At 35.4% G+C, this 21,940-nt stretch overlaps 2 protein-coding genes across 3 annotated transcripts in view; one reads left to right on the top strand and one right to left on the bottom strand.

The window, feature by feature from the left end:
• Positions 1 to 153: 153 nt before the first annotated feature.
• rbm28 (RNA binding motif protein 28) lies at positions 154 to 20,149 on the bottom strand. Of its 2 annotated transcripts, none has more exons than XM_051870846.1 (20): positions 20,131 to 20,149; positions 13,633 to 13,798; positions 12,480 to 12,647; positions 12,264 to 12,391; positions 12,099 to 12,174; positions 11,879 to 11,971; positions 11,568 to 11,633; positions 11,379 to 11,448; positions 11,112 to 11,296; positions 9,520 to 9,586; positions 9,264 to 9,373; positions 9,099 to 9,175; positions 8,856 to 8,991; positions 7,932 to 7,996; positions 7,210 to 7,365; positions 5,609 to 5,758; positions 4,905 to 4,979; positions 4,584 to 4,819; positions 4,373 to 4,490; positions 154 to 846 (listed from the first exon to the last, which is right to left on the bottom strand). In XM_051870846.1, the coding sequence occupies exons 1-20, from the start codon at positions 20,134 to 20,136 to the stop codon at positions 709 to 711; spliced, it is 2,286 nt and encodes a 761-aa protein (XP_051726806.1). In that variant the 5' UTR covers positions 20,137 to 20,149; the 3' UTR covers positions 154 to 708. The 2 variants fall into 2 exon arrangements, with proteins under 2 accessions (XP_051726806.1, XP_051726807.1); XM_051870847.1 differs by lacking the exon at positions 20,131 to 20,149 and adding an exon at positions 13,925 to 14,055.
• Positions 15,583 to 21,940, top strand: part of mical3a (microtubule associated monooxygenase, calponin and LIM domain containing 3a) — a 116,986-nt gene continuing 110,628 nt past the window's right edge. Inside the window, exon 1 of the mRNA XM_051870812.1 lies at positions 15,583 to 15,709. The gene's annotated coding sequence lies outside the window, so the exon portion shown is untranslated. The remainder of the gene's footprint in view (positions 15,710 to 21,940) is intronic.

Below are 21,940 nucleotides of genomic sequence, written 5' to 3'. Positions count from 1 at the left end.
AGGCATTTTTTGATTGCACAACATATAAATACCTGCAAGTTCATTTAAATCAACACACCTTTTGTAATGTCAAAAATATTTGCTGACATCAAATTGTCTACTGGCCACAAGCAAACCTGCTCTAGACATTTTAGTCATTAAATCAACCACAAATACTGCTTTCATTTAATTTTTATAAAGCAATAAAACCACAAGCAAATTTTTTTTTTTTTTAGACATTGTTAAAAAACCATTACATAACTTACATAAGGGATGGCAGGAATTGCCTGCTGGCATTTAAATCATGTACACCTGTTTTCAAAGTTTGAGGAGAGCAGTTAAATAATGACAGCTAAACTGAATGTTGGCAAAGTCCATATGGACAACAGCTGAAGACTCATCCAGTCTACAAAAGCCTTATCTCTGTAATGTTTAAAAAACTCTCTGTGCCAAACCCAGCAGGAAACATGAAACTTGGCGTGGGACCCTCTTGATAAACAAGTAGTTTAAGGGACGTCCAAACTAATAAGCAACAAAAAATAATCTGTTAGATATTGGAACCATCTCTCAATTCTCTTATATCTTTACCAGAAATAGTCTGATAATATCACATGTTGATTTTTTTTTTTTTTCTTCCAGTTTTAAAAACTGAAACGGAGCCAAAGTATTAAATTCAGTCCTCCTAAAAAAAAAATTCAACATTTTACATGTCCTTTTTCTCTCATATATTCAGCTGAACCATTTGCTCTTCTTGACTAAAGTCTTAGTGTTTGATTTGCCCATTAGTTTCTTTTTGTACTGGTCCACCAAACTGTCAAAGCGAGCATCCTCTCTGTTCTGAAACTTTCTCTTCGCAGGTTTGCCATTCTGAAACAGGATAAAAAGACATAAAAATTGTTTAAAAAAAAATTACAGAGTTAACAGATATAATTTCATGAATTATATGGAATCCTTATATCATTTGGTTATTTGGTGTCCTTTTTGAGTCTTCAAGTATCCTTTTTTTTTTAAACACTCCTAAATTTACCTTGAAAATAGTGTGAGATTAATCAAGATAAAAAAAAATGTATCTATTGACAGCCCTAATATTTACAGTCATGTGAAAGAAAGGACATCTATGGTTGAATTAAATGGTTTTATGTGTCAGGACATAAAAAATAAAAAAAATCATCTGGTCCTTGGCAGGTCTTAAAATTAGGTAAATACAACTTCAGATGAACAACACCACATGACATATTACACCATGTCATTATTTATTTAAAGGTGCAGTGTGTAAATTTTAGTGGCATCTAGTGGTAAGGTTGCGAATTGCAATATAAAGAAGCTACGGTGGCCAACACAGGACACATGTCGTCGTCCGAGACAGCAGAGAGTAGCAAGTCAATCAAACGCACTCTGTAGAGCAGTTTGTCCATTTAGGGCTACTGTAGAAACATGCCGGCGCAAAATGGTGAGGGAACCCACGGTGTATGTAGAATGAGCCATTTCTATCTAAGGTAATAAAAATATAATGGTTCATTATGTAAGGTCTTTATACATCACTGAAAACAGTTATGTATATTATATTGCATTTCTGTCAATAGATCCTCCGAAAATTTACACATTGCACCTTTAACAAAAACCAGGCCAACATGGAAAAGCCGTGTGTGACAAACTAAGTACACCTTTACTGCTTCCATATGAATTAAGAGGGTAAGTAGCAGTCAGGTGCTGCTAATCAAATGTCTTTGATTAACTGATCATCAGCAAGTGTGATCGATAACCTCAAAAAAAGCAGAAGTTTTGGCAGTTTGCTGGTCTGGAGCCTTCAGGTGTGTGTAATACAATGTCAAGGAGGAAAGACATCAGCAATGATCTTAGAGAAGCAATTGTTGCTGCCATCAATTTGGGAAAGGTTATATGGCCATTGCCAAACAATTTGAAGTCCATTATTCTACAGTGAGGAAGTTTATTCACAAGTGGAAAACATTCAAGACAGTTGCCAATCTTCCCAGCAGAGGACATCCCAGCAAATTCACTCGAAGGTCAGACCGCACAATGCTCAGAGAAATCGCAAAACACCACGAACTCCTTAGACTCTACAGGCCTCAGTTAACATGTTAAATCTTAAAGTTCATGGCAGTACAATTAGAAAAATATGGGACAACTATGACATGTTTGTAAGAGTTGCCAAGAGAAAGCTGCTTCTCTCTAAAAAGAACACGGCAGCGTGGCTTAGGTCTGCAGAGTTGCATCTGAAGAAACCATAAGACTTCTGGAACAATGTCCTACAGAGGAGACCAAAGTGGAGATGTTTGGCCATAATGCACAGCACCAAGTTAGGTGAAAACTAAACACAGCATAACAGCACAAAAACCTCATACCAATTGTCCATCACACTGATGGAGGGTTGATGATTTTGAGCTTGTTTTGCAGCCACAGTACCTGAGCACCTTGCAGTCATTGAGTCAACCATGAACTCCTCTGTATACCAAAGCATTCTAGAGTCAAATGTAAGACCATCTGTCTAGCAACTAAAGCTTGGCCAATATTGGGTCATGCAACAGGAGTCAGGACAATGATCACAAGCACACCAGCAAATCTACACCAGAATGGCTGAATAAGAAAAGAATCAAGGTGTTGCACTGGCCCAGTCAAAGTCCAGACCTCAACCAAATTGAAATTCTGAGGCAGGACCTTAAGAAAGCTGTGCATAAACAAATGCCCACAAATGAACAGAAGCAACGTTGTAAAGAAGAGCGGGCCAAAATTCCCCAGGAACGATGCGAGATACTGATAATGTCACACAGAAAATGATTCCTTCAACTTAATGCTGCAAAAAGTGGCTCTACAAGCAATTAAATCATAGGGTGTATTTAGTTTGTTACCCATGGCTTTATCATTTGGCTTTATTTTTGTTTAATAAATAATGACAGTGTAATATGTCATCTGTTGTTGTTGTTCATCTGACGTATTTGCCTAATTTTAAAACCTGCTAAAGACCAGATAATTTTTATTACGTTCTAATATGTAAAACCATAAAATTCTAAAGGGTGTCCTTTCTATTTCACATGACTGATATATATATATATATATATATATATATATATATATATATATATACATACACACACACACACACACATACTAAGGCTGTAACGGTACACGTATTCATCCCGAACGGACACGGTTCGGTGCATACAGGTTTTGTTTTCTTTATTGTACAAAAGCACAATATTTTATTTTTATTGTGAGTGTACACAAATAAAAATAGTTTATTTGTGTTTCGAATGATGTCTCGCTCTTATCTATATGACCATAAATGATGGAGTATTTTAAGTTGTTTCCACTGTTATGTGACAAAATAATTTGAAGTTTCACTACTACAGTCCAGTGATGAAATATGCGTGTCCTGGAAATGGGAAGCCTTAGGTGCAGCTTCACTCGCGGTCTCCTCATGGAAAGGTGAAGTAAGCTCTTTTTCTCCTTCTCGCTCATCTTTCATTTATTTTTTCAAAAAGCGTAATATCGCACTTTGTGCATCCGCCATTGTCCAGCATGTTAATGAACTCTCATGCACAAAGAAAAATAATCTCTGCACAAGTTTTATTTTTCATTATTCAAATTATTTTTTACTTTTATAGCACAAGATGCTTTTCAGGTTTGTACCTAACTGTGACCAAATACCTTTTGTTTTGCTTTTTAAAATGCCGCAATTTGTTGCTTTTTCCTATTGTACCAAACTCGTATTGAACCCTGACTCCAAAACTGAGGTACGTACCGAATTGTGACTTCTGTGTACCGTTACACCCCAATATATAGAATACATAAAAGAATATCAGGGTTATCAAAAAAAAAAATTTATATTTTATATTTTATATATATATATATATATATATATATATATATATATATATAGACACACACACACACACACACAGTGGTGGTCAGAATTATTGGCACCCTTGGTAAATATGATCAAAGATGACTGTAAAAAATAAACCTGCATTGTTTATCCTTTTGATCTAAAAATGTAAATATGAATGGGAATATACTAAAGAGATATTTTACTTATAAAAAATTCTAGGGGTGCCAATAATTGTGGCCAACATGTTTTGGAGAAAAACATTTATTTCATAATGTGATTTTTTTTTTTTTTTTCTCCCCACTTTCAATTCTTTTCCTTCAATGAAAGGTTAGATCCTTGCTAATTTTAATTAATTAAAGATCAAAAGGATAAATTATTTTTACAGTCATCTTTAAACATATTTACCAAGGGTGCAAATAATTCTGACCACCACTGTGTGTGTGTGTGTGTGTAATATATATATATATATATATATATATATATATATATTATATATATATATACATATATACACACACACACACACTTTTTAACACATTGACTTGCCTGTTTACTGTTCATGCTGCGTTTCTCAATGAAAGTAGACATATTTCTATCTTTCCTGCTGGGCCCTTTCTTCGGTTTCTTGGGTTGCACCATGGGTTGTTTCCCTTTATCTCGTTTCCTGAGGAATAGTGCGAGGGTCATTGTACGTAATGGTCTTTTCTTGGTTAATTAAACAGTACTGGTTTAGTTTCACATGTGCAGCGAGTTGTACCTGATCTTTGGGCCTCTATGTGAAGGCATGTGAAGAACCTTCTGCCGTTTTTTGCCATCCTTCAGTTCTACGTGCTCCACCTCTGGTTTGGTCATAAACCCGGTGTACTGGCTTCCTTGTGCCTTCTCCTGTTTATCAACACTAGCTGCATTTCCTTTCTGCAAGGGACCTTTCATTTTTCCTGAAGGATGTAGCGGCTGCCCTTCTGTTTGGCTACTGACTTGTTTAAGTCGCTTCTATGGAAAAGCACATAAAGGACTCAAATGAATTAATTTATTCAAATTTGGGGAATTCTTTCTTTAAGATGCAACCAAGCCTCACCTTGCTGTTTTCCAGACGAATGGCTTTAAGTTTCAGCTTCTTACCATCCTCCAGAGAGAACTCCACTATGGGTCTCTGAGGGGAATGACACAGGAAATGACTTTAAACATTCATACACCAACACTGGACTTGCTCAATCTTCCGTTATTGCTCAATGCTAAAGCTTTTTCCAATTTATATTAGGTGAAACAGCCATGAGTCTTGGCCACAAGTACGGGTGAATAGAACGATTCATCTTATTTTTGAGAAATTACATTCAATACAGACAAAAACACATTCCACTGAACGTCAGAGGAATGCGTGTTTTATAGGATGTGTGGAAAGACTGACAGACAGACACGAGTTTGATTTATTCTTGAGTGCGTTCCTTTGTCCCTACTTTGCAAAACACTGAAGGGCCACTGCTGTGAACCTGGCACTGAAGCCAGGTTCCTCAGTGTGTAACAGGCCCTCAATGTGTGTTTACACACCAGCAAGCTATAGCTAATCATCTAATATCATCCCCTAATGCAATGACCCTGAACATATCTGAAATACTTCTAGGAATTAAGACAGTCGCCGCAGTGGCCTACTTCTCTTTCTAGGAATAGTTCGACTTGATAGAACAACAAACAGGTTATCAAATATCCATTTTTTTCTTCTTGGTTCCCAAATCAGGGTTTTTGTTGGTATTTGAATGACAACAAAAAGTTGTGGTGGTCTACCTTTTGAGGTCCAAAGATGTCTGGGTTGTTGTTGAGGTGACGTAGTGCTTGTAGAGCCTGTTCATGCTCTTTAAACTCCACAAAGCCATATCCTAGAGATTGACCGACCACCTGACCCCGAATAGGCTTCTTGTCATACATCACACGGCACTATAGGTACATATATACAGAGAAAGAGAAAACATGAACAGGAATTGGATATATGAAAAAGTTATGCTATAATTAGCTTATTCTGTAAAAAAAAAAAAAAAAAAGCTCTGGTGTAAGTTAGCTGTTAGAGGTGCCAGTGGCGATTTCAGTCATTAACAATGCACTGAAATAGAAAGATTTAAAGGGATAGTTCGCCCAAAAAATAAAATTGTCATCGTTTACTCACCCTCCAGTTGAACACAAAAGATGATATTTTTAAGATAGTTGGTAACCAAACAGTTCATGGGGCCCACTGACTTCCATAGTTTGGAGGAAAAAAAATACTATGGAAGTCAATGGGCCCATCAACTGTTTGGTTACCAACATTCTTCAAAATATCTTGTTTTGTTTTGTGAAGAAAGAAATTCATACAGTTTTGAAACAACTTCTGGGCGAGTAAATGACAGAATTTTCATTTTTGGGTGAACTATCCCTTTAACCCCTTCTCTTGCACGTCTTATTGCACTTAAACTGTCAAATACAAAAAGGTTATGTCAAAAACACAAAGACAGTTGGTTATGTCTATGAACGTAAACAGCAGGAAAAGAAATCGCATTTATATATTAGATCTGTGTATTAAAGTGACAGCAGTGTAATATACAGTAGACTACTGTATACTGCTGTATATGCTGTTAATATGAACCAAACAACACAAGGAAAAAAGAAAATCACTCACTGCTCTTGATTAAATAACCTTAGTAGCTTTAATAAAAATACATTTCTTGAATGCTGCTGTTAAATGCTCTGGCGAGGAGATATGGCAGACTGCGTACAGCTCACTCGGGAGGAGCTAAGCTAATAGGGCAGATCGTCGCCAGTCAAGAGTCGCCTTATGTAAGAGTAGGGGGAAATCTGGAACCGTTCATTTGGAGAGACGGTTTATGATTTATGGGGATTATAAAAAAAAAAAAAAAAAAAAAGGAGTGGGTAGATTTTTACCATTATAGGCTGGTGTTTACACACTGTGGACACACTTCTGTGTTCAAACACCTTATAAAAGTGAATTTTGCATAATAGGTCCCCTTTAATTTCAGCGATATCTGTCAGGTTGTAATGACATTTTGTGTGTGGTATTCCTCAAAAAGTAAATAAACAGCCCCTTAATCCTATGGGCAACAAAGAGGTTATAGCTTAGAACCCTACAAAAGCTTCACCATGAACCATTGTGCCCTTAAATAAGACTTTTCAGGACTGTTCCTGAAAAGTCAGCCAAATCACTAGTAATGGACAGTGATCATACCCAAATAACATAGTCCTGCCCTCTAGTGTTACTAGGAAGAACTGTGAGAATACTTCTTTCTTTCTTTTGAATTTTGGTTTGCTGTTAGTTGGTTTTTACAAATATTGGTTTACAAATATATGTTGGTTTAACAATATTTTATGCAGGTAAAGTGTGTGTATGAGTGTATTACCTCAGTGATGCGGACGCCTTTACCACCAGCGGCAGCAAGGCAGAGCTTGCGAAATTTAGGCTGATGGACGCTCTTAGGCAGGTTATGCACACACAGCCGTGTTTTAGACACATACACATTAACGTCCTTTAACTTTGCCCTTTTCAGCTCCTCAAACTGACAACACATACAAACACACAAAAATCAGAAAGCATGCATAAAAATACTATTTGGCCCCCCTTTACACCTGGCATGATCCCTTATTTGTTTTTATCTACCAAAGTAACTTGAAATCAATGCTTCTATTATTTTTATTTTTAATTGACAGCAAAATTGTTATTGCAACATAACACATTCCACTGAGCGTTTTACTCATGTAAATGTCATTTCCCATTTTCTATGAGAAAATGCAATCAGATGTCTAAATAATAAATAAAAACAAAAAATATAGACACCACCTGAAAACAAAATCATGTTAATGGCAGATTACATTTTTTATTTTTATTAAGTCGTGACTGTAAATATGAGGGGAAAACAAGTGTAGTATTGACTTGTATGTATCAAATGTATCAAAGCGTCGTTATTTTTAACAAACTATTAAAAATCATTTTCAGTTAGTTGCCTTGGCAAGCTGAAATACTAAAATTACTAAATCTACAAAAGAAAAACATTTTTTAAAGATTTATAAAAATACTTGAAACAAAAACGAATAAAAATGACAAACACGTATTCTCTGCACTTACTCTTGTTCTCTTGGCCATGTCAGTTTCTGAAACTCCCTCTGCAGCCTTGGATCCAGGACGAATCACTAGAAAAAGTTCAAGAGGTAACAAGTTATTCCAGGTGCACTTTAGTCCTTGACCCTGTTTACACCTGGTATTAAGATATGTTTTGGTTGATCAGATCACAAGTAGATGAGGGAAACACATTCCCGTTTACACCTGGTGTTTTAATCCGTCTCTTTTGTCCATTTTCAACCACTTCTGTCCTGATTTCTTTAAGGGGAGGGTCTATGGGTGGGTCAATGTTTGGGCTTTTTAAGATCTTTCGATCTAATGGACAAAATAAGCGTTTTCAACTACCTCTAGAAGTGGTAGAAAGTGGACAAGCTCAAAGGCTCAAAACGTTTTAGTCCACATTTACAGCTGAATTTATCGTTGTCCACTTGTGATCAGATTGACAGAAACGCTTCTTAAAGGGTTAGTTCACCCAAAACAGTTCGACATAAGAGGAGCATGAGTTTGTACAACCATACCAGAAGCCAGTGACTACAGTTTATAAAGTTATAAAATATATGGATATTTTTCTTACAAAAACACATCGCTTCGCTTCAGAAGGCCTTTATTAACCCCCTGGAGCTGTATGGATTACTCTTATGATGGATGGATGCACTTATTTGGGATTCAAAATCTAGGGTACCATTCACTCCCATTATAAAGCTTGGAAGAGCGAGTTATATTTTTTTAATATAACTCCAATTGTGTTTGGCTGAAAGAAGAAAGTCATATACACCTAGGACAGCTTAAGTACATTATGGGATAATTTTTATTTTTGGGGTGAACTAACCCTATAATACAAGGTGTAAACAGAGCCGTTACTGCTATTGGAGAACTAAAACAAAGCTCTGTTATTAGTCAGTTGACTGGCAGCATTTTGTCTTCACTTACAGCCCTCTCTGGCGAGGTAAAGGTTCCTGGTGCCCGTGTGAGTTTTCACTTTCTTGTCCTTTAAATTTGAAGCATCTTCTCTGTTTACAGCAGGCAAAATGTACAATCTCCTGCCATCAACCTTAATGCCACCAAACTGAAATACACATATGCATCAGCACAACGATCCTATGTTTACTAATATAATATGTTGAAGATCTAAGAACAGCAACTCTCCCTAGAGCTGCAGGACAGTGAACTCACCTCTTTTTCATCTTGAGCAGCAGCAGCAATACATTTCTCTGCCGCTTCTTTACTTTTGAACTGAGCAAAAGCACAACCTAAACAGACAGACATGTAAAAAGAGAGAATTACTATGAATAAAGTACTTACATTCAATAAAGGCCAGGGTTTTGTAACTAAAAATACCTTTTGAATATCCTGTGTCTGCGTTCATCACCACACGTACATATTTTAGCTCGCCAAACTGCAACAAAGTTTCCTCCAAACCCTCTTCATCTGTGTCAAAGGACAGATTTCTGACAGAACCCAAAAAGAAATGAAAATATGATACTGTTTAAAACTGTTTATAGACAGCACTGCTGTGTAGTTTGGTAAATATGTTTAACTAGTTTAAAAAAAAAAACATCTATATAACAACAGAACTTCCTCATATGATTCTCACCTGATGAAGATGGTTCGTCCTTCATTCACATCTGAAGGAAGAGGGTCTCTCTTCTTCTTTGGAAGAGCTGTTGATAGAGATTTACAGAGTCACAATGTTGACGACACATTACATGCACGATATGACATACACCCGTTTCAAACATGATCCATGTACGGTACGTATGCAGTGCAGAAGCAGCACAGGCTCATTGCGCTTTCACATATGACACGTTTGCAGTGAACAACTGATCCACAGCTGTATACCACAAACACAATATTTATCCATTAATTTTGTTTCTAATCCAAACGTTGTTACTAAAAATGTTTCTTCAGCATTGTGATTCTTTTATCACACAGAACAGTTATACAATCTTTCATAGACGTATTCACATTTAAAGACACTACATTTAAACAACGTATTACTCAATTCATTACATCTATATAGATTTATATATTAAGTTGCTCAAGCAAGTGGCAAATCATTTAAATGTACTTTTCTTATGTTAAAAGGTAGTATCAAAACATTTTAAATTAAAACCTAAAGGATTAGTTCACTGTAAAATGAAAATTACCAAGATTTTTTCACCCTCAAGCCATCCTAGGTGTATATGACTTTTTTCCTTCTGATGGACACAATCAGAGATATATTAATAAATTCTGAAAAGTTAAGCGATGCGTTTGTGTAAGAAAAATGCCCATATTTAACACATTATAAAGTAAAATTATCTAGAAAGTGTAACGCCTCTGGCAGTTCAAAACGCTTATGCTATGTCCTACGTCTTCCGTATTCAACTTACGAAAAAAGCGACGTCAGTTACGGTTGAATATGGAAGGTGGTCTGGCAGAAGCTAGATATTTTACTTTATAACGTGTTAAATATGGATATTTTCCTTACACGAACGCATCGCTTTCCTTCAGAAGGCCTTTATTAACCCCCGGAGCTGTGTGGAATATGTTTATGATGGATGGATGGAACTTTATTAAGCTTCAAACTTGTTGCCCCCGTTCACTGCCATTATAAAGCTTGGAAGCATCAGGATATTTATTAATAGAACTCCAATTGTGTTCATCAGAAAGAAGAAAGACATATACACCTAGGATGGCTTGAGGGTGAATAAATGCCTTTTCTTTTGCATTTAAATCGTTATACAAGAAATCCTGCGGGTCATAAAGAACTCTATGTTTTTCCACCTCCACAAAGAGATGAGTGCCATCCATTATGTCGCCTTGTTTATCTAAATGTGAGGTAAGATAAAGCTATACTTTTTCTTGCTTTACACTGGGTAAAAGACATCTGTTGACTGAAAAACACGGTAGACTTTAATTACATGCATTTATGGTGAAATTACTACATTTTTGTGTCAATCCATGTTCATTTTGACCACGAACAATGTGTTACAACAAAAATAGACTTGGTGTGGAAATGATCGCTGCACTGCTGCACACACACAGATCCTGGAAAGCATTGCCGGACCATGTCTGCATGCAGTGTGAATGCTCTAACCTGTTAAACATGGGCACGGAAAAAAATTGTACTGCATACGCTGCAAACGAATCATGTGTGAAACGGGCTTTATGGTTGTTGTCTATGAATAAATGAATCATAGTCACTTTTTCCCTCATTGTCGTCATCGTCGTCGTAATCATCGTCATCATCATCATCATCATCATCAGGTTCGCTGGCATCACTATCTGTATGCTGAGATTCATTTTCTGCACTGTCGTCGTCGTCATCATCCTCTGAAGCGTCCTCTTCCTCTGACTCGGAGTCATCCTTCTCTTCTTGCGATACAGACCTTAACACAAGAGACCTCATTTTAAATTCAAGGAATTCACATAAACACACGTAAAGAGATCTGTTGCATTTCCAGCACTTACTTTTTCTTGGCACCTTCATTCCCATCAGCTCCTGCACCTTCAGAATTCACATTCTCTTCTTTGATAGTTCCTGCAAGATATCCAGATACTCTTCACTACAAAAATCTAGATGGTAGATGCACTTTCAAAGCTTTTTACAACCACATCCACATAAATAAATAAAAATGCAGTGAAAATGACAAAAATTACCAGCCGCTGATTGGGTAGCTTGATACTTGTCCTTTGCAATAGCCCAATCCACAGCCACCTTTCTGTCTGTGAGCGACGAATAAAACACATTTTGTTAATAGCAAAAAATGGCAGCGCCGATATAAATTCATTTTGTGATTCCAGACGTTTCTGGATATTCTGTTTTAATTTTTTAGTTTTAATATCAAATTTTTAATGTTTTTGTTTTGTTTTTTAGCATAGATTGTTTTGAAATATTATTAATAATATTAATGTTAGTATTCCCAGGTCAAGAAGCACCGCAACAGTGTTAAGTGTTGAGAAAGACTCACCTTTGATCTCCTTCAGGTTCATTGCAGCGAGAGCTTTTCCAGCTTCTGACATGCACTTAAACTGCACAAATGCAAAACCTCGCTTCTTCCCATCTGCACAAACATGATGCCATAAAAACTAATCAAAGTGGATGGCCGTATAAAAAAAAAAAACATCAGATAAAGCGAATTTAAGAGATGCTTTTAAACAGTCAGATGCACTTGTTGGTCAAAGTTGTACCTGGTTTTAAGGGAATGTTGGCCTCAAGCACGGTTCCAAACTTGGAGAAGATCTTCTTCAAATCATCTTCTTCACACTGCACATAAACAGCATAGGTGTAAGAGCCAATATCAAATGTCACAACTATGGATTGTTCCTTTATACAACAGAATTTAATCAACTTACCTTAAAACTGAGATTTCTGATGATCAGTCGAGCTTTTAAGTTTTTCTTTTTTATGCCTGTAAACTTTTCAGGACTTTTGGTTTCTGTTGGTTTCTCAGGTTTCCCAGGTTTCTCTTTGTCTCCTGAACCTGCATGAACAGTTCAGACTCATTTCTTCCAAACCAAAAAAGAAAGTAAAAACAATCAACGATTGAAATATATGCATGAGGGTCTAACCTTCTTCTGTTTTCTCTTTCTTCTTCTTTTTCTTATGATCAGGTTTTTTCTTGGCCACAGTCACAAATATCTTCTGCTTGTCATACTCTTTGACTTCTTTTATGGCCCGTTGTGCATCTTCTTCCATAGAGAATGTCACATATCCAATGCCACGACATTTTCCAGTCTCTGTAAACAAAAGCACACATTAATGTTCCTATTAAACCAAGAGACCACCAACACAGTAAACTCATATGATACATTTAATGTTTGGGGTTACACTTTTTTTTAATCTTTTTTTGAAAGAAATAAAATCTTTTGTTCAGCAAGAATGCATTTAAATAATCAAGAGTGACAGTAAAGGTATTTGTAATGATACAAAAGGTTCATATTTCATACAAATGCTATTCATCAAAGAATCCTGAAAAAAATGCATCACAGCTTTCACAAAAATATTAAGCAGCACAACTGTTTTCAATAATAATAATAATAATAATAATAATAATAATAATAAATGTTATTAATGATATTTTTTAATCAAACAAATGCAGCCTTCTTGGACATAAAAGACTTCTTTCAAAAACATTTTAAAAATCTTACCAACCCCAAACTTTTGAACGACAGTGTATTTTTCACAGTTTTATGGATTTTCAACTATTGTAAGGCTTTTCTTCAAACACACTTTTATTTCACAGAGGTTTTTTTTATGATTTTTAGGTATTTCAACTTTTTGTGCTATATTAAAAATCACAAGACCAACTATCTTGGAATCTTTTTATCATGGCTTTAGTTGTGTCTTTTATGTGTAGACCAGATTTTATTGTTTATAAGCCTTGTCTCAAACCTTCATGTAAAGAAAGAGTACAACAAACCATTTCAATATTTATTAAGTATAAAATATTTATATCAATTTCTTACACAAACTGTCCATCAACAGTTTTGACACAAATAAGTACTTAGTTTACAAAGGAAACAAGTGTAAAAGGGCCTAGATGTGAAGAAGAAACCTTACACATTAAATCAGTTTGTCTGGTTTCACGACAAGGTTACAAATAAGATCAAGAATAAAGCATTTACTTTCACATGCAGATTGATTCATTAAACTGGTCTATAAATAAATAAACATGAGCTCACTTAGCTGGAAAATATAGGGATTTAATTAGTTAAATCTTACCTCTATCCCTGACAACGAAGCAATTCTTCAGTGGTCCTATTTCAGAGAATACTTTTGCTAGACGCTCATTTGTGGTTGTTTCAGGTAATCTCCTGACAAATAAAGTGACTGCAGGCATTTTCACCACGAGTTCAGCTCGGCTGTTCTTCACAGCCAGCAAACGTCTCTAAAAACAACAATGTTGATTAATGATTATGACAAATACTGTTACATACAAGTCGCGATAACATTAAGGATCTTGACGTAAAAATGACTGCAAACAGTGCAGTAGTAATAATGCACGTTTTCTCACATGCTTCTGCTGTACAGGAAGTTGTCAAGAGGGAAATTCTTCGCTTGGTTTGGACGTTGTCACGGTAGCACTGCGCGATAAGAAGCAATATTGACTCCTGCTGGTCTGGAGAAGCATGTATGGGTAGGTCTTTTCCAAGTCGCGACAATGCTGAGATGTCAAGTCTAAACAGAACACAAAATCACCATAACGTAGTCCAAACGACTCTTGTGCATGTGATAGCTTTGTGTGAGGAACAAATTGTTACTCACGATAATAGTCAGACACGTCGAGAACCGGACCAGACTTCCGAGTCGTGAACAAATCATGCAAATCAGTTTTGTGAATGCATCAACTGACTGAAAACATTTTCATTGAGCTATTTTTTTATGGTGGTTTTGCGTCAGTTTTGAGGTTGACATCTTTATTTGCCATTTATTTCATAGAAAAGATTTGTGTTCCACGGAAGAAATAAATAAAGTTTGCAATGAACCCACGCTGTGCTAAGCATGACAGAACTATGCAGGCTATTTAATTGTGTTTTATTGTTTCTTTTAATAGCGATAGAATGAGTGACATTTTTCTTTAATTACGTTTGCTGATTAAAATGTGCTATATTTTTTGTCAAATCATGAAGATATTCGAATTGAAACAGCTTTTTAAAACAAGGCAATGAGGTTTAATTTGCACCTGCTGACGGTACTTTTTGACGGTTAACTTTTTTTTTTTTTTTTTTTTTACTTCTATTTAGTTAAAAAAAAAATAATAATAATAAAGATGCAATGAAATCATTATGGCTGCTTTGAGTATCTCAAAATGTCTCTCTGTTCTTGGTCACCAGAGGGCGACATCATCCAGTAAATCGTGTCCTATTGGAATTATTTTACACACTGTACAACGCCTTAAACAATGCATTGTTTTTTTTTTACCAACCGTAATGTTAAAAAAGAAAATATTTTTATAATAATATATATTATTATTATTTATGCAAATGCATATAATATTTTATATTTAATATAAAATTAAATACATTATTTTTATAATTTTAAATAACTTTGTATTGTACAGATACAGAATTTCCACGTTTTCAAATATTAATTTGGCTGACATAATATTCTATTTCCTTTTAAGTTTTACACCATGACAATAAGTCACAGACATCACAGTGAAATCAGTGCTCTGAAGTAGAAATCTTGGTATTTTCTCCAAATCCAGTGCACATTGGTTACTGTTTGATGCAACCTAGTCAAAAAGTTTTGCTTTATTTAGCTCAACATAAAAAAGACTGATTTTCCGATGGGTTAAATGTCTTGATTTTGCTTTTGTTGGTTTAACTGATCACAGACATCATGTTTTGTCCTCTCGTTCTCCTTTGTCACCCTTTCCTTTAATCCCGTCTGGTAAGTGTCTTAGCCCAAAGTGTGGGTTAATCTACCTCCGAAGGACAATTACCAAGATGTGTAGTGTGTTCATACAAAGACTCCTGAGGATTTTATCGTCTCCAACATGGGGGTGACAAATGCATGCGCATAACACAGTGTGGGAATGATGGAGAGGGAGCGTTTCTTTTATCTGACCTTGGAGAACAGAAAGCAATAGAGAAGAGAGAGAATTCACCAGCAGAGCAAACATTCTTCTGTCGCATACAGGCAAAAGAGAATTAGAGAGAGTGAGAAAGACAACAGTGGCATAGCAGAGACTGGCTCCAGGCCCAGTTACACAAGAGAAAGGATCTAACAGCACTGCATGTGATGAGTGTGTTTGTGTGTTTTTTCTTTGCTGTAGCACACTGGACACACGCCCACTGTAAGTATCAGCACATCTTTCTTATCATTAAGTTTTAATATATATCGTGTGCATTATTTATTGGAGATCAGATCTATAAGGCCACAAATGATGCTTGAAGGGAACAGTGGTAATGCTGTGAATGGGGTCCCAGCTAACAGGGAATGAACTTTGGCTAATGTTCTGGCAAGATTCTCTCAAAGTTATGAATAAACATTCTTCCAGTAACATTAATAGATTGTTCGTTCAAAGTTATATGGTGTTTAATAACTCGTTCTTAAAATGTTAGCACAAAAATGTTATTCCTCATGGAATGTTTTAGTTGGATGTTCATCTAATGTTTTTTAAACATTATTTCTTACTACTTGTTTCAGAACATTAAGAGGACATTCAAAGGTAATTTTCCCATAATGTTCCCATTATCATGCACATGCAAAAAACATGACAAATGACTTTGCTTTGAACGTGGCTCAACCAATCAGAAAACAGTTTTTTAATGTCAAACAAGTTATAACTTAATAAAACGCTGCAATTTCTGCAAAATTATAAAAATATTAGCTGTTAACAAAACTTGACGTGTTGTATTAAAGTCTTTATTAAATCAAATGTTTTTAGGTTTTTTTTTTTTTTTTTTTTTTACAATTTATTGAATTCCTGACCTTACAGTAAAATAATTCATAAAAATATTCATAATAATAAAATAATTAATGTACATAATAATAATAATAATGGATCGTTTTAAACAATATTTAGAATTTAGAGCTTGATTTCAACTCATTTTTCTAATTGGTATTTTTTGTATGGAAATGTGAATGTTGTTAACATAGTCCTATTTGTACCTAAGTATGTGTGTAATATAACTATGTATGGATTGCTTCTAGGACTACTAATTACAAATTGTATAAAAGATGAGGGACATTAGGTGTTGTCTTGAGGTCGTTTGAATGTTTTTGATTGTTTTTGATGTTGGATTTGTATTTAAATAATGCTTCAATGTAGTTGTCTTGTTTTTAATTGTGGTATAGCTGTTCACATGATTGACCCTGATTGTCAACAGCTGTAACCAATTGAAATTGTTTCATTCTGAGTAACCTACTTATTGAGTTGTTGCCTTTCTACAGTATGTATGTGTGCCTGACGAAGGTCTCTGACTGAAACGTTGCCACTTTTTAACTTTGTTATATAAAAGGGAGAATAACAGTGTGCAGATCTCCTTGGGATTATTTGAAATATTTTAAACAGTAGCCAAACATTAACAAGAAAATGTTCTTACTTAGTAATGTAACCTTGTTTTAGAGCTAAAATGTGTAAATGGATTATGACCATTGCACAGTAAAATAAAGCACTGGTATTCTGTGCAAAATGAAGAACATTCCCATGAAAATCCAGTAGCTTTTGTATTTTATAGTCACCAAGTTAAACACAATCCTGTCAGACTGCCAGACAATATGACTTTCAGTAAAGCATGTTCATATATAGATTAATTTGTTTTATTTGACTATAGATTCATGTCATAGTGAGTTTTCGATTTGAAACTTACACTTCTCCTGGTGTTGATGCAGATTCTCTGTGTCCTGTAAATGGGTCATACATTTCTCTCTAGTGGTGCTTTAGAATAAGGCTGTAGGAGGAAGTTATGAAAGATATTTTTCTTGCACTGATTTGAATGACAGGACGGCGCATTGCAGAGCCAAACACAACAACACTAAACAAAGAGGAAAGACACAAAGAACACATCTATCTATCTATCTATATCTATATCTATCTATCTATCTATCTATCTGAATGTAGATTAAGGCAGTGTTACTGAATGATCTTGTCAGAGGACAGCAGAGCGGGACAGTGGGATATTGTATGAAACCACGCTGGCAGTGTGTGTGGGAGAGTTCAGACTCATGTGATGAGGGACTGATGAATACAAATAAATCCTTTTCACTGTCTGAATCAACCCACCACTACAAACAGCAAAGCATTTTTACCACTGTTGGTAGACAGAAACATTGCTGAAGCTGCCCTATTTACTTTATCCGTGTATCTGCTCCAATATGCAGAAAACAGGGTGAAGGAAGATATAATGCTAATGTAGTGTATAATAGGTAGGCTACTTGCTGAAACAATATTAGTGAATTTTTATTCTTGTTAATGCTTCACATTTCAGAAGAAAAAATGGGTCTTGAATGCTGTAATGCTCTATAGGGCAGAAGAACTATCATGACTACAGCATTGCATAATGAACACATTTGATCTATCTGACGCAGGGACACATGCGTCAGACTGTTGTTTTCAAATCCATAAAATCAGAGTATGTTTCATGTACGGCATCTTTTGTGTGTGTATACTGCTGCCAAGCATTTATACCAAAGAAAACATTTGAGACATACAAAATTGGCCATTAATCTACTCACATAGTCCCATAACGTCTTTATCATTGTTTATTTTTGTGTGAGCGTTTCCTGGGACAAAGACCATATGGAAGGTCTCAGTGGGGGGTGTGAGACATTGAGAGATTGTCTGTGGGTGTTTACAAAGGCGTCTTATGGGTCATCCGACATAAATCTGCATATGCTATTAGCATCATTAACAACTCACTATTATAATGACTAATGAAAATTTGATGTAGATTCAGTGAGACAAAAGAATCTGATCTTAAATTGTATGACCTTCACACTTACAAAAGCCACATGCCACATCTTTAATGTGACGGTTGGAATGATGTTTCATTTTGTGGGTGTGGTAGGCAAGATCAAATCGAGGTGGAAGAGCGACTGTTTAGTTCAGTATATAGAAATACTGAGTTGTTCGCGAACAACGTCAAAGACATGACATTCAGAGAATAATCATATTCTACACATTCAATCTGCTTGAATTTTCAGCACCACAGCAAAAGAAATTGTAATTTACCTGAGCTGTGGATGTGAGTTTGTTGTCTGTGTTGAATATAATGTTATAAAACACCGGGTAGGGGAGAGTGGGGTAAGATGAACCATTTTTTACTTGTGTGGAAAATGAGGCATAAGTACAATGAAAGTATTTAAAGTAATGTCAGGATGTTTCCTTTGATCAGAATACATCTATGACAAAGGGCTGTTATAAAAAAGTGTTCCTATGGCTCAATTTACCCCAGGTTAGGGGTAAGTTGATCTGAGTCAGTGGGTAAGTTGCACCATCTGGGGATAAACTGACCATCTAACTGAATCTGAATCAAACCCATATGAAATTGTAAAGATAATTGACCTCTTTTAAAAACTAATTTAATAATCAATTTTCTTTTATACAAATTTAAAGCTAACTTAACAGGAAACCAACCAAATGAAGTTGAAATTTCAATATCTTTAATTGTTTGCATTTCTGAAACAATATGTTAAACACCAAAGTTGTAACCTTCCCAGACTAATAGACTAAACAGAGAAAGTGAAGAAAGTGATTCCCCCCCAAAACAGAGAATTTTTTGAGTAAAATTAATTAAAAACTAAAATAGAATGAATGAATAAATGTCACTGAAACTAATAAACATTTTAGTCAAAAGGTTCTTGGCATGGTACTGTAGTTTTTCTGCAATGTCAACCATGTTAGGCCATTAGGGACTACAGGTAGAGAGATATGTATGATTAAGCATCTTCTGGCTCGTATCAGAGAAGGATTTGGTTCCTATCAAATAAACTTGAAAAAAAAAAGAAAGAAAAAAAGATAAACTAAACCAGTTGCATAATATTACATTGAAATTATACCAGTTTATACTTCAGAGATTTAACTTAACTTCAGTTCCGTATGGTGGGGTAAGTTAAAACACCGGCTCAATTTACCCCACAGCATTTGGCTCACTTTTCCCCATAGTTGCCATTTTGGGGGGGAAAAATAGGTAGCTTACCAATTCAGGCTAATATTTAGCTAAATGATTTACATGGTTTTATATGTTGCTTATTCACCATTATGTGCATCATAAATATTTTTAGACCTGGACAAATTTGCTTTGATGTAACAGCCATCACATCTGTTATGCTCAAATTTAACTTTGACACGCCAAAAACAGTTTTTCAAGCAAATGGATGCTTTCCACTCCTCCCATGTGCTTCTCCTTTTCACAGTCTGGCAGAAATGATAGGTGGTTTTAAAATATATGGTCACATGACAATACAATTGTATGGTTGCCAAGATCGAGGGGTGGGTCAAATTACCTACTGGCTCATCTTACCCCACTCTGCTAAATAATGGCAATAAACTTCTTTCTATTGAATTGTCAATGCGGACTTCACGTAAAAACAACATATAACGCATTTAATCTGATTCAGGAGTGAATGATTCATATGAGCCGGTATTTTTTGGTGAACTAAAAACATACAACGTGGATTTTTTATTTCCATTCTTTTATTTAATCACTTTCTTCATAATTTATTAAAGGATTAGTCCTCTTTCAAATAAAAATTTCCTGATAATTTACTCACCCCCATGTCATCCAAGATGTCCATGTCCTTCTTTCTTCAGTCGAAAAGAAATTAAGGTTTTTGATGAAAACATTCCAGAATTTTTCTCCTTATAGTGGACTTCAATTGGCCCGGTTGAAGGTCAAAATTACAGTTTCAGTGCAGCTTCAAAGGGCTTTAAATGATACCAGACGAGGAATAAGGGTCTTATCTAGCGAAACGTTTGGTCATTTTTTAAAAAAAAAATAAAAAATTATATACGTTTTAACCATAGACGCTCGTCTTGAACTAGCTCTCTTCTTCTTCTTCTTCTTCTCTATTAGAATTCCGGCAGTTTAGACGCTGCTAAGTGTATTACTGCCCTCCACAGGTCAAAGTTTGAACTAATTGTTATATACTTATTGTAATTTAGTTCAAACTGTGACCTGTGGAGGGACTACTTGCACAGCTACTTCCGCTTTCTACTTATTATGGCTCGAGCGTTTCCGGTTAGCGTTCAGCACACTTATATACAGAGAGCTTCTTGTGAAAACGCAGATTATTACTACGTTTTAGGGCTGCCAAATGTTTTTTTAAAAATTAATCATATTCTCTGCACTAGCATTAATTATCTTCAACCTGCTGAAATGTTTATTAATATATTTCGCTTCCAAATGCGCATTCTGAATAATAAATAAATATATTTCCCCACTAACCTGCCGCCGTCAAGTGCTCGTCTTCTCATTAGCAGTGTTTTTCTCTTAGTCATCATATTTCATACCTGTTAAATTTACATTTAAATGAATTTGACTGATAGACACCCTTAAGAAAGCGCATGGTTTTACTATGGTAAGTGTAGTAACTATGGTTAATTTTCGTACGAGCAGTATTGCTTGCGTTGGTGCTCTTTTATTCCAGTGTTTGAAATAGTTGAATGAATGTGATAACTGCCTTAACAATGTTAAATATTTAATTAATATTAAAGAATAAATGACAGCACAACTACTTTGATTATATGGATTTTTGGCATAAATGAGTGAATTACATACAAATGATTGTCAGTGAAAAACTGGCACAGAATAGTGACTAAAATATTATGTTCATTCTGATCTTTTTCATCGCGTCTCACACTGCAGCGTCGCGATCACTAGTAGAGCGCTGACACCCTTTGGTGAAAGAATCACGGCTTATGTTGGATTAAAACTTAAAGTTCCGTTGAGTTTGGAAAGGTATGTACACAGTAATCATCAGAATATCTCTTCTCCTGTCTCTGAATATGTCTGGAATTTAAAATCATCCCGAGGACTCTCATTTTAAGAGGCGTTTAGTTAGCTATGTGATAACAGCGCATTGAAAATATATATAACCGGAAACAACTGAGCCATAATATTTCAAACCGGATGTGCGTCACGAGGCTCAGTGCAAGTAGTCCATTGAAGTCCACTATAAAGGAGAATAATCCTGGAATGTTTTCATCAAAAACCTTAATTTCTTTTCGACTGAAGAAAGAAGGACATGGACATCTTGGATGACATGGGGGTGAGTAAATTATCAGGAAATTTTTATTTGAAAGTGAACTAATCCTTTAAATGCATTCAATCTGACAGCGTTAGAGTAAAAAAAAAAAAGTTAATAGTTCATTGTGGAGGTCAATGTGTGTTAAAACTATAACTTATATAAGTGATAAAAGTTATAACCTATGAAAGAGAACAATTACCCTCTATTTGTTTCTACTGAGCTGTCTGTGACACTATGCAGTTTTCAGATTCCAGTTTTGATTGTCAACACAGATGGGATTGGACATTGTAAGACTGCTTTTTCAGATTGTCTGCTGAGCAGTGCTGACGTGGGC

Source organism: Ctenopharyngodon idella, chromosome 18 (assembly GCF_019924925.1).
Source record: "Ctenopharyngodon idella isolate HZGC_01 chromosome 18, HZGC01, whole genome shotgun sequence".
Lineage (NCBI taxonomy): Eukaryota > Metazoa > Chordata > Actinopteri > Cypriniformes > Xenocyprididae > Ctenopharyngodon > Ctenopharyngodon idella.
This window is presented reverse-complemented; position numbering and strand designations above follow the sequence as displayed.